A 13,612-nucleotide genomic window follows, 5' to 3' on the forward strand; every position below is an offset into this window, starting at 1 on the left:
TGTCTGATTCTGTGTCCTGTGTCAAGCTGGCATGGGACTACCTCTGCAGCTATACTGAAACAAAAGGCAGGGAATGGTTGCATCTGATATAATTACATTAGATCAAACAGCCATTCATCAATATTGAATGGATAGTCAACCTCTGACAATGACAAAGATGTTTGCAATGAATGTGACGGCCAATTAATAATTGAAAAGGTAGGTGGGCTTTTTCCATTGCTACCTTCTTTTGTAATTTTGGAACTTTAATATCGATGTCTCTACACTAGCTAAATCACCATTCTTGAAACCAAGGTGACTTTGATTGTGAAATTCTTCTACGTGACAGGGAAAGGGAAAGATTTCCTTTGTACATTTGTGATTTCATCAAATAAATAATTCTCCATGCTACTTGCCAACAGCATCTTTTCATTTTGAAGTGTGTTACTTTGAAATCCCCCTAGCTCCTCATGCCAGGGTCAAATTTAATCAGACAAAGCTGACTGTTCTTCACTGGCTCTCAGGTGTGATATTAAATAAAGTGTCTAGTTCTGCACAATATGTGAATGATACAGTACTTAATCTGATAGACCAGATTTGTAATTAGGTGGCAATGGGGGCATTATAATGGCCTATTAGTCCTGGTTGAGGGACAGGAAAGATATCAACCACGATCCCTGGTCCCAATTGTTATCTAGTGTGTCCTCCTGTACAGGGTTGGCATCAACTATGATGGCCCCAACTCATTATCCAGGGTCACAAATGAAGAATCGCCAATTGGATGAGGTATTCGAGAGCTGCAGTGCCCACATTATGAGGCACTGCTTTTGGGAAAGTGAATAAAAAGTGAAATACCTTGTGGTACTGATACATTTCAGCACAGAGCAAGTCTTTCGCGTCCCATCTGATAGCTGATCGACAGCATCATTTGGCACCATGGGAGAGTGCTGCATTGTCAGAGGTGCCGTCTTTCAGATAAAATGTTCAACCAAGGCCCTATTTGCCTGTTATGGGGAATGTAAAGGATCCAATAACAGTATTTGAAGAAGAACATGTAGAAGAACAAAAGAGTTATAATCAACCCTGATCTCCTGTCCAACATTTATCCCTCAATCAACACCTCCAAGAACAGATGTACTGATAATTACTATTTGTAGGGCCTTGCTGTGTGCAAATTGATTGCTGAGTTTAACAGTAGTGACCTCACTTCAGAATCAATTCCTTGGCTGTAAATCACTTTTGGGTGATCCAAGGACGTGGATGGTGCTACTTGAATGCAAGTTTGTTCCTTTTCTTTTTATAAGGGTGTTGTTGCTACTGGCCATGGGGTGGGCAGTTAGAAACATCATTAAATACACCAAATGGGTAACAGGACAACAGTCTCTGTTTTTTGATTGATTAGGATCCGATTTTCAGTTTTATATGTTACATAGCTGATAACAAGTGAGTCTTTATGGCGATTGAATTCCATACAATAATATAGGCACTTCATAAATATAATAAAGATGTAAAACTAATCTCTCACAAGTTCAGACCATACTGCAGTACAATACTGCAAATCCAAGATATTCATGTTATTCAGAGGACAGTCTGTTCAAACTCAAGAGTTGCTATGTGCCAGGAGTCAGCTTAGCAACTTGGTGTACATGGAAAGAATGGATAATTAGGTTTGCAACATCCAAATTAGTGAAGGGAGAAACAGAAACACACAGACACACAACAATTCAATGTGGTTACCTTAGTGATGGCTATTTTGGCCCCCTTGTTGATGAGCTGCACCACATTCTCTGTCTGGCCTTTGTGTGCAGCTATGAGAAGCCGTTCTGAAAGCTGAGCGACTGCATCCCTCTGGCTCATGAATTAGAAAAGGAGGTGCTCAGGGCAACCAATGGACAGGTTCTGTCAGTAAAATGAATTGAAGAACTGTAACACTTGGATACTGGATCCCAGGGTTGTTTTTTAGGACAACAAGACACCTTTGAATTGGCTGTGCTCGGTTGTAGGTGGTTTCATAGCATGGGCGTTCATATTATCTTCAGATACGTGCAATTTAACTTGCTCCATGCGTTACATCGGTTCTACGTCATCATCATCTTCTCAACCTGTGAAATTGAATTTGGAACAGTTCTTGAGTTGTCTTGAAGCGGAGGGATTATAACTGCTGTACAACATTATGAAGGCTGTTTGTCAGCTGCCTGACATGAACACACAGTGACATTTCATTTATTTAGAATCATAGAAATTTACAGCATGGAAGGAGGCCATTTCAGCCCATTGTGTCCGCACCGGCCGACCAAGAGCTATCCAGCCTAATCCCACTTTCCAGCTCTTGGTTCGTAGCCCTATAGGTTACAGCACTTTAAGTGTACATTCAAGTATCTTTTAAATGTGGTGAGGGTTTCTGCCTCTACCACCCCTTTCAGACAGTGAATTCCAGGCCCCCACCACCATCTGGGTGAAAACATTTCCTCTCGTATCTCCTCTAAACCTCTCCCCAATTACTTTAAATCTATGCCGCCTGGTTGTTGATCCCTCTGCCAAGGGAAACAGGTCCTTCTTATCCACTCTATCCAGGTCCCTCATAATTTTATACACCTCAATCATGTCTCACCTCAGCCCCCTCTGTTCCAAAGAAAACAGATCCAGCATCTCCAATCTTTCCTCAGCCAAAATTTTCCAGTCCAGGCAACATTCTTGTAAATCTCCTCTGCACCCTTTCCAATGCAATCACATATTTCCTGTAATGTGGTCACCAGAACTGCACACAGTACTCCAACTGCAGCCTAACCAGTGTTTTATACAGTTCAAGCATAACCTCCTTGCTCTTGTATTCCATGCCTCGACTAATAAAGTGCCTTCTTAACCATCTTATCTACCTGGCCTGCTACCTTCCGGGATCTATGGACCTGCACTCCAAGGTCCCTTTGTTCCTCTACGCCTTTCAGTATCCTTCCATTTAATGTGTATTCCCTTTCCTTGTTAGACCTCCCCAAATGCATTACCTCACACTTATCCAGATTGAATTCTATTTGCCACTGTTCTGCCCACCTGACCAGGACATTGATATCTTCCTACAGTCCACAGCTTTCTTCTTCATCATCAGCCACACAACCCATGTCACCAGCAAACTTCTTAATCATACCCCCAACATTCAAGTCCAAGTCATTGACATATACCACAAAAAGCAAAGGACCCAGCACTGAGCTCTGTGGAACCCCACTGGATACAGCCTTCCAGTCACAAAAACACCCATCAACCATTACCCTTTACTTCCTGCCTCTGAGCCAATTTTGGATTCAACTTGCCACTTTGTCCTGGATCCTATGGGCTATTACTTTCATGACCAGTCTGTCATGTGTGACCTTATCAAAAACTTTGCTAAAATCTATATACACCACATCGTATGCACTGCCCTCATCGACCCTCCTGGTTACCGCCTCGAAAAATTCAATCAAGTTAGTCAGACACGACCTTCCCTTAACAAATCCATGCTGACTGTCCTTCATTAATCCATGTCTTTCCAAATGAAGATTTATCTTGTCCCTCAGGATTTTTTCCAATAATTTTCCCACCACCAAGGTTAGGCTGACTGGCCTGTAATTACTCAGTCTATCCCTTTCTCCCTTTTTAAACAAAGGTACAACATTAGCAGTCCCCCAGTATCACACCTGTAGCCAGGGAGGATTGGAAAATGATGATCAGAGACTCTGCTATTTCCTCTTTTGCTTCTCTTAACAGCCTGGGATACATTTCATCTGGGCCTAGGGATTTATCCACTTTCAAAGCTGCTCAGCCCCTCAATACTTTCTCTCTCACTATGTTTATCTCGTCTAATATTTCACAATCGTCCTCCTTCATTGTAAAGTCTGCATTGACAAATCTTCTGGAATTTTTTGAGGATGTTTCCAGTAGAGTGGACAAGGGAGAACCAGTTGATGTGGTGTATTTGGACTTTCAGAAGGCTTTCGACAAGGTCCCACACAAGAGATTAATGTGCAAAGTTAAAGCACATGGAATTGGGGGTAGTGTGCTGACGTGGATTGAAAACTGGTTGGCAGACAGGAAGAAAAGAGTAGGAGTAAATGGGGACTTTTCAGAATGGCAGGCAGTGACTAGTGAGGTACCGCAAGGTTCTGTGCTGGGGCCCCAGCTGTTTACATTGTACATTAATGATTTAGACGAGGAGATTAAATGTAGTATCTCCAAATTTGCTGATGACACTAAGTTGGGTGGCAGTGTGAGCTGCGAGGAGGATGGTATGAGGCTGCAGAGTGACTTGGATAGGTTAGGTGAGTGGGCAAATGCATGGCAAATGAAGTATAATGTGGATAAATGTGAGGTTATCCACTTTGGTGGTAAAAACAGAGAGACAGACTATTATCTGAATGGTGACAGATTAGGAAAAGGGGAGGTGCAACGAGACCTGGGTGTCATGGTACATCAGTCATTGAAGGTTGGCATGCAGGTACAGCAGGCGGTTAAGAAAGCAAATGGCATGTTGGCCTTCATAGCGAGGGGATTTGAGTACAGGGGCAGGGGGATGTTACTACAGTTGTACAGGGCCTTGGTGAGGCCACACCTGGAGTATTGTGTACAGTTTTGGTCTCCTAACTTGAGGAAGGACATTCTTGCTATTGAGGGAGTGCAGCGAAGGTTCACCAGACTGATTCCCGGGATGGCAGGACTGACATATCAAGAAAGACTGGATCAACTGGGCTTGTATTCATTGGAGTTCAGAAGAATGAGAGGGGATCTCATAGAAACATTTAAAATTCTGATGGGTTTAGACAGGTTAGATGCAGGAAGAATGTTCCCAATGTTGGGGAAGTCCAGAACCAGGGGTCACAGTCTGAGGATAAGGGGTAAGCCATTTAGGACCGAGATGAGGAGAAACTTCTTCACCCAGAGAGTGGTGAACCTGTGGAATTCTCTACCACAGAAAGTTGTTGAGGCCAATTCATTAAATATATTCAAAAAGGAGTTATATGTAGTCCTTACTACTAGGGGGATCAAGGGGTATGGCGAGAAAGCAGGAATGGGGTACTGAAGTTGCATGTTCAGCCATGAACTCATTGAATGGCGGTGCAGGCTCGAAGGGCCGAATGGCCTACTCCTGCACCTATTTTCTATGTTTCTATGTTTCTATTACCCCTTTCTTTTGTGAAAACGGATGCAAAGTATTCATTAAAAATCCTACCCACACACAGGAGGTCTGCCTCCACACACATATTTCATTTATAGTCTCTAATTATCCACTTGCTCCTAATGTATTTATAAAACATCTTTGGCTTTTCCCTGATTTTACTTGCCAACATTCTTTCATCTCTCTCTTTGCTGTCCTGATATTGTTTTTAATTGCACCCCTGCACTTTTTATACTCCTCTACAGTTTCTGCAGTGTTGTGTCCTCGGTATCTATCATAAGCTTTCCTTTTTTTCTTTCTTACCCTGTATGTCGCTTGACATCCAGGGGGCTCTAGATTTGTTAGCCCCACCCTTTTTTTAAAAAAGGGAACATACTTGCTCTGTACCCTCAGAATCTCCCCCTTGAATGCCCCCCACAGCTCTGACTCTGATTTACCATCAAGTAGCCGTTTCCAGTCCACTTTGGACAAATCCTATCCCAGCAAAATTGGCTTTACCCCAATTGAGAACTTTTATTCCTGGTCCCCCTTTGTCCTTTTCCATAACTACTACCCTATATCTTACTGAATTATGATCACTAGCACCTAAATGTTCTCCCACTGATACCCCTTGCACCTGCCCCTCTTCATTCCAAAAACCAAATCCAGAACCACCCCGTCCTGTCCCCGCCCCCACTCCCTTGTTGGGCTTGTTACATGCTGGCTGAAGAAGATCTCCTGAATGCTTTTTAGGCATTGCGCACCCTCTGTACTATTTGCACTACCTTTTTCCCAGTTAATATTAGGGTAGTTGAAATTCCCCACTATTACAACTCTATAGTTTTTGCACTTTGCAGCAAATTGCCCACATATTTGTTCTTCTATCTCCCTCTGACTGCTTGGGGTCGATAGTACCCTCGCAGTAGTGTGATCACCACTTTTTTGTTCTTTAATTCAACATATATATTGCCTCGTTTGATGACTCCTCTAATATATAATCCATTTCTCACAGCTGTAATTGTTTCTTTAAATCAATACTGCAACGCCCCCCCCCCGCCCCCCACCTCCTTTTTTACCCCCCTCTCTATCCCATTTGAAAACCCTGTAACCAGGAATGTTGAGCTGCCATACCTGACCTTCTTTCAGCCATGTCTCAGTAATAGCTGTAATATCATACTCCCAAATGCCAATCTGTGCGTTCAGCTCATCTGCCTTATTTCCTAAACTCCTTGCATTGAAGTATATACCATTTTAGTAATGCCAAACTCCCCTGTTGTCTATTTTCCAGACTTTGTTTTCTCTATCTTCCAAATTCACTTTCCACTTCTACTTCTCTGCTGCCCTATTCCAGCTTTGCTTCTCTCCCCACTGAACCTATTCTCAGGTTCCCATCCCCCTGCCAAGCTAGTTTAAAGCCTCCCCAACAGCACTAGCAAAATCTCCCGCGAGGATGCAAGTCCCAGCTCTGTTGAGGTGCAACCTGTCTGGCTTGTACAGGTCCCACCTCCCCCAGAAACGGTCCCAATGCCTCAGGAATTGAAAACCCTCCCGCCTGCATCATCTCTCCAGCCACGCATTCATCTTCTCTATCCTCCTATTTCTGTACTCACTAGCATGAGGCACCGGGAGTAATCCGGAGATTACTATCCTTGAGGTCCTGCTTTTTAATCTCTCTCCAGCTCCCTAAACTCTGCCTGCAGGACCTCATCCCTTTTACCTCTATCATTGGTACCGATATGGACCACGACCTCTGGCTGTTCTCCCTCTCCCCAGAATGCCCTGCAGCTGCTCAGTGACATCCTCGACCCTCGCACCAGGGAGGCAACATACCATCCTGGAGTCACGTCTGCGGCCGCAGAAACGCCTGTCTGCTCCTCGGATTATTGAATCCCCTTCCACTATCTCCAGGGGACTTTGAGCAATTGGATTTTAAACAGCAGATCGCTTAAAAATAAGTCCTCCAGTGGAATGACCTGCAGTTAGGTAGACCCTCTAACTTGTGGCCTAGTCAAAAACAAATTATAGCAATATTGCAAAATTAATACAAATGAGGCAATCATTTAGCTGATCCATCTAGAAAATTTAGCCCGTCGCTTTTCCGACTCTTTCCAATCTTTGTGGTATCCTGCATAATTCACTTGGCCCTTCACGGACTCAATTTAAAAAGAAAATCAAATCAGGAATTATAGGAATATTGTGGCCAATACGAACGACCAATTATAATATTGATATACCAATCCAAATTTTAGTTGCAGTCACTACAACAGACCAATCAGCTGTCCGAACATACCTCGACATAGAAAAGACGATTTGGTCCAAATGGCTGGATTTTGTTTTAAACCATTGAAAATTGTAGTAAAGCATGCAGACCAGGAAGTTCAAATCCTGATCTGTGCTGAGCTTAATGATGACAGTAAAAGGGAATATTATTTGAATGAGGAGAAATTACAACATGCTGTGGTGCAGAGGGACCTGGGGTTCCTTGTGCATGAAACTCTTTTGGAGTTTACCTGAAAAAACATAAACATTAAACCATGCCACCCGCCCTGGATGACACACCAGACATTTACAAGGCCCTTTTTAAATTCAACATTTTGAAACAACTGCCTCCCCGTCGGGGAATTGAACCCCGGTCTCCCGCGTGACAGGCGGGGATACTCACCACTATACTAACGAGGAACTGAATCCCAAAATATTAGTTTGCAGGTGCAGCAGGTAATCAAGGAAGGCGAATGGAATGTTGGCCTTCATTGCGAGAGGGATGGAGTACAAAAGCAGGGAGGTCCTGCTGCAACTGTATAGGGTATTGGTGAGGCCGCACCTGGAGTACTGTGTGCAGTTTTGGTCACCTTACTTCAGGAAGGGTATACTAGCTTTGGAGGGGGTACAGACACGATTCAATAGGCTGATTCCGGAGATGAGGGGGTTACCTTATGATGATAGAGCGAGTAGACTGGGTCTTTACTCGTTGGAGTTCAGAAGGATGAGGGGTGATCTTATGGAAACATTTAAAATAATGAAAGGGATAGACAAGATAGAGGCAGAGAGGTTGTTTCCACTGGTTGTGGAGACTAGAACTCGGCGGCGCAGCCTCAAAATACGGGGGAGCCAATTTAAAACCGAGTTGAGAAGGAATTTCTTCTCCCAGAGGGTTGTGAATCTGTGGAATTCTCTGCCCAAGGAAGCAGTTGAGGCTAGCTCATTGAATGTATTCAAGTCACAGATAGATTTTTAACCAATAAGGGAATTAAGGGTTACGGGGAGCAGGCGGGTAAGTGGAGCTGAGTCCACGGCCAGATCAGCCATGATCTTGTTGAATGGCGGACAGGCTCAAGGGGCTAGATGGCCTACTCCTGTTCCTAATTCTTATGTTCTTATGTCAACAAGGGAAACAAGATACTACTATCATCCCAGCATCTCACAAGGGAAAAACTGGCCAACATTCTCACTTTGATGGTTACCTCAAATGGTTGAAACAGTTAAATAACAAAAAAGTTAGTGTACCTCGTAAAGGCCCATTGCAAGTGTAACGTTAGCAGAGGCTGTGTGTTATATGCTTGCTCTTTCTCCTTGTTGGAGAATATGCATATGCCATAAAAAAGACCTCCAGTAGGGGAGGGAGAAACAACAGAAAAAAGAAACGTTTCCAATCATGTTGACTTAATTAGGTCATTTACACCATGTTCAACCGCATAAAACATGTTGAATCAACTTTTAGTACATTGCCACTAGGCTATTAAGTACAGTCAAGGCCACCTACGGTCCAAACTCCCAAGGCCCCAACCCACTGCTGGCCAAGGACGGGGAAACACTCATCAAGGACACCGCTGTCAGGGCCCGATGGAAGGAGCACTTTGAAGATCTCCTCAATCGAGACTCTGCCTTTGACTCGAGTGTTCAAATTCCATCCCGCAGCATGCGATCCGCCACCACCTCAGTGAAACCCCAACGCTGCATGAGGTAGGCAAAGCCATAAAACAGCTCAAGAATAACGAAGCTATGGGTGCGGATGGAATTCCTGCTGAGGCGCTAAAGTATGGCGGAGAGGCGCTGTTGGCGTGGACACATGACCTCATCTCTCTCATTTGGAGGGAAGAGAGCATGCCAGGAGATCTCAGAGATGCAGTGATCGTGACCATCTTTAAAAACGGGGACAAGTCTGACTGCGGCAACTACAGGGGAATCTCCCTGCTATTAGCCACTGGGAAGGTTGTCGCTAGAATTCTCCTCAACCGTCTTCTCCCTATGGCCGAGGAGATCACAGTGCGGATTTCATCCCCTACGGGGCACAACTGACTTGATCTTTGCAGTGCGACAGCTGCGGGAAAAATACAGGGAGCAGCGCCAGTCCTTATTCATGGCCTTTTTCTGTCTTACAAAGGCCTTTGACACTGCCAACCGTGACGGCTTATAGAGCATCCTCCTCTGTTTTGGATGTCCCCAAAAGTTTGTCAACATCCTTCACCTGCTCCACGATGACATGCAGGCCGTGATCCTTACCAGCGGATCCATTACAGATCCAATCTGCGTCCGGACCAGGGTCAAACAGGGCTGCGTCATCGCTCTCTCTTCTCAGTTTTGCTCGATGCCATGCTCCACTTTACTGCCAACAAGCTCCCCACTGGAGTGGAACTAAACTACAGAACCAGTGGGAAGCTGTTTAACCCACGCTGCCTCCAGGCCAGGTCCAAGGTCAGCCCAACCTCCGGTGAGCTTCAGTACGCGGACGACGCCTGCGTCTGCACACATTCTGAGGCTGAACTCCAGGATATAGTCGATGTACTAACCGAGGCATATGAAAGCATGGGCCTTACTCTTAACATCCATAAGACAAAGGTCCTCCACCAGCCTGTCCTTGCCACACAGCGCTGCCCCCCAGTCATCAAGATTCATGGCGCGGCCCTCGACAACGTGGACCATTTCCCATACCTCGGGAGCCTTTTATCAACAAAGGCAGACAATGATGCGGAGATTCAACATCGCCTCCAGTGCACCAGTGCAGCTTTCAGCCGCCTGAGGAAAAGAGTGTTCTCAAAGACCAGGCCCTCAAATCTACCACCAGGCTCATGGTCTACAGGGCTGTAGTAATACCCGCCCCTCCTGTATGGATCAGAGGCATGGACAATGTACAGAAGACACCTCAAGTCGCTGGAGATATATCACCAACGATGTCTCCGCAAGATCCTGCAAATCCCCTGGGAGGATAGGCACATCAACATCAGGGTCCTCATCCAGGCTAACATCCCCAGCATTGAAGCACTGACCACACGATCAGCTTCGCTGGGCAGGCCACATAATTCGCATGCCAGACACGAGACTCCCTAAGCAATTGCTCTATGGGGAGCTCCTTTACGGCAAAACGAGCCGAAGGTGAGCAGTGGAAACGTTACAAGGACACCCTCAAAGCCTCCCTGGTAAAGTGCGACATCACCACTGACACCTGGGAGTCCCTGGCCGAAGACCGCCCTAGGTGGAGAAAGTGCATCCGGGAGGGCATTGAGCACTTCGAATCTCACGCCGCAAGCGTGCAGAGGTCAGGCGCAGGCAGCGGAAGGAGTGTGTGGCAAATCAGTCCCACTTCCCTCGACGAATTTCTGTCCCACCTGTGACAGAGTCTGTGGCTGTCGTATTGGACTGTTCAGCCACCAGAGAACTCACTTTAGGAGTGGAAGCAAGTCTTCCTCGATTCCGAGGGACTGCCAGTGATGATGACAATTTTAACAATATAATATACAGTACAATATATTGCTCATTGACCAAGGAGGTTTTGGTAGCATTTTCAAAGGTTGAGTCACACAGCAATTTCATTTATTTCCGTTGACGAGTGTACCATGTGATTAAGTAGAATTATAAAGGTAGCCAACGTCTTTCCAAAGCAAAATCTGGTGCGCCCAAACCACAGAAATGTTTCACACATTTCAGAATGATAAATGATTTAAGTTATTGACAGATTGTGGTTAGTCAATATTAATATTACAAACCACAAGCATTACTCACTCTCAGTTACAGGATATAGTTATGCCTTTAATCATCAGAAGTATTCCCACAAATAGGTATTAGACAACTTTGTAGTGTAATCATTGCATGTTAACATTTGTCTCGTAGGAAGTGGATCTTTTCTTGACAATTCTTGGAGAGATTGGATGACAACAACTTTCATCAGGCTAGAATATCCCTTTTCCCAGTGATAAATTGTATGTATAGATTTCCAGTAGCGATCAACTTTGAATGACATTCCAAGTCTGCAGACAGAATTTCCTTAGGGTGGGAAGACGGTTAAGGACAGCATTGGAACAGTCAAGTCTGGAGGTGACAAACACGAGGGTGAGGGCGTCTGCAGCAGATAGGCAGAGGTAGGGAATGATGTTACAGAGGCGAATGTAGGAGATCTTTGTGGTGGAGCGAACATGGGTCAGAAACTCAGCACAAAGTCAAATAAGATGCCCAGGTTGTGAACACTCTAGTTCAACCTGAGACAGTGACTAGGGAAGGGGATGGAATCAGTGGCAAGGATTTGTGGCAGGAGCCAAAGACGATGCCTGCTATAATTGGATAAGCAAGAGTGGAACCAGTGAAGGCAACCCCACTGAGGAGAGGGTTGGAAGAGGAAAATATGGTCAACCAAGACAAAGGTTGCATAGGGGTCAACGAAGAAGAGGGATAATGCACCATGGTCACACTCAAAGAGGATGCCATTTATGACTTTGTTTAGTGCTTTGCAAGGGTGGAAACCCGATTAGAGAGATTCTGACATGGAATTGTTGAAAAGATGGGCACAGATTTAGGGGATGACAAAACGTTCAAGAATTTAGAGCTGAAAAGGAAGTTGGAGATGAGGTAGTAATTTGCAAGGACAATGGGATCAAGCGAAGGAGGGAGTGATGATGGCAGTTTTGAAAGGGAGGTGGACAGTACGTGAGGAGAGGGAACCATTGACAATATCAGCTAGCATGGAGGCCAGGAAGAGAAACTTGGTGGTCAGCAGTTTAGCGGGAATGGAAATGAATGAGCAAGAGATGGTAGTAGTGGACAAGATGAGCTTGGGGAGGGCATGATGAGAGATAGGAGAGGAACTAGAGAAAGACACAGTCTTGGGAAGCCTAGGAGGTTGTTTGGCTTGGTGGGCAAGAGAAGGAGAAGGGGTAGCAGCAGTGGCAGCTGATCATATGGTTTCAATCTTATGATCAGTGGCTAAGAAGTCTCTGAGCTCCTCACAGCACTTGTTGTTGGAGGTGAGGGTGTAGGTGGCATGGGAAAGGGGTTTAAGGCGATGGCTGGTAGTGGAGGAAAGAAGCAATGGATTTTCTTTGCTTCCAGGATGCTCCTGGAGTAATAGGCAGAGGAGTGAGATACAATAGCGCTTGATGAGGTCCAGCCAGATTTAATGATAGATGCCAAAACCAGTTGTGCACCAGATACACTCAGGGCTCTGCCCCTTGGACTTGAGGGAGGATGAGGCCCATACTAGGGGCAACAACCAAGATGGATGAGTGAAGGTTTTACTGGGGACAAGGGCAGCAGAGGTGGTGAGGGAGCAATTGCTGAAACACAAATTATATTCATTGGGCACCAGTTTAACAGGAATGTGCTAATTTTGTTGTGTATCATAAAAAGCTGAATATCATAAAAAACAGTGGGATATATTTTGCACATTCTCTAATATTAGCAAAAAAAAATTGACATGGCTATAAAACGGTTTCCCTAGAAGAAAATCTACCCCCAATTGCTATAATTTGGGTCGCTAAATCCATTTTTAAAACCCTGGAATCCAACAAGATCATTTTGCCCGAGCTTCATACTACAAAATATTGAATTTATCAAATCAATGTTTAAAATCACCAACTTATTTACAAATCTTTGTTATTTAGAACCTTCAAAGTTTTGGACTGTGTGACTAACTATACAGTAGTACTGCACCATACAAACGACTTGAAACCTAGAGCTGATTCTGCAATACTATTCATCATCATCTATTGCTATACTATTGTACAAATGCTTAAGGCATTCAGATCAAATTTCCCTATGCTATTCTAACTGTCTTAATCTACCTACATTAAAAAGCATACAAATATGTTTGATACAAATGTATGAACAGTTTGTACATTAATGTACAACACAATTTCCAGGCTACAATATCTACACAGCGCAACATCTTAATTTATCACATTTGAAGATTTCCTACTTTCTAAAATTACCAGCGTCAGTGTGAAAGATGTTATCCAAACTGGGTAGTGCTTAGTAAAGTAGGTTCAACTACATTGGCTACCCAATTTTCTTTGCCAATGTGTACGTTTCCCCCTCAAATGCAGCAGTATAAATATGGTGCTGTTCTGATGCTCAGTGAATCTCTGATCTTTCTGTAATTCCTTAAAGAAGAAAGGATGCCACTGTGGAGATACAGCATTGCATTTCTCAGTCATAAGTCTCTCTTATATCACTGTTGGGCACCCTCGATAGCAGTGGTTAAATGGAAGCATTTGGAGCATCACGGTTCTTTATTTCCATGCTATT

General features: G+C 44.4%; 1 protein-coding gene and 1 non-coding gene across 3 annotated transcripts in view; both read right to left on the reverse strand.

Moving 5' to 3' along the window:
• The window catches only part of ankrd6b (ankyrin repeat domain 6b), a 305,190-nt gene that overhangs the window by 72,608 nt on the left and 218,970 nt on the right, over positions 1 to 13,612 (reverse strand). For both annotated transcript variants that reach the window (XM_070885547.1, XM_070885549.1), the window contains exon 2: positions 1,717 to 2,081. In XM_070885547.1, coding sequence (XP_070741648.1) covers positions 1,717 to 1,836 — 120 coding nt within the window. In that variant the 5' untranslated portion in view covers positions 1,837 to 2,081. The remainder of the gene's footprint in view (positions 1 to 1,716; positions 2,082 to 13,612) is intronic.
• trnad-guc (transfer RNA aspartic acid (anticodon GUC)) lies at positions 7,709 to 7,780 on the reverse strand. Its single transcript has one exon. It is a non-coding gene; the product is annotated as a tRNA-Asp (tRNA).

The sequence above is a fragment of the Pristiophorus japonicus genome, chromosome 7 (assembly GCF_044704955.1).
Source record: "Pristiophorus japonicus isolate sPriJap1 chromosome 7, sPriJap1.hap1, whole genome shotgun sequence".
Lineage (NCBI taxonomy): Eukaryota > Metazoa > Chordata > Chondrichthyes > Pristiophoridae > Pristiophorus > Pristiophorus japonicus.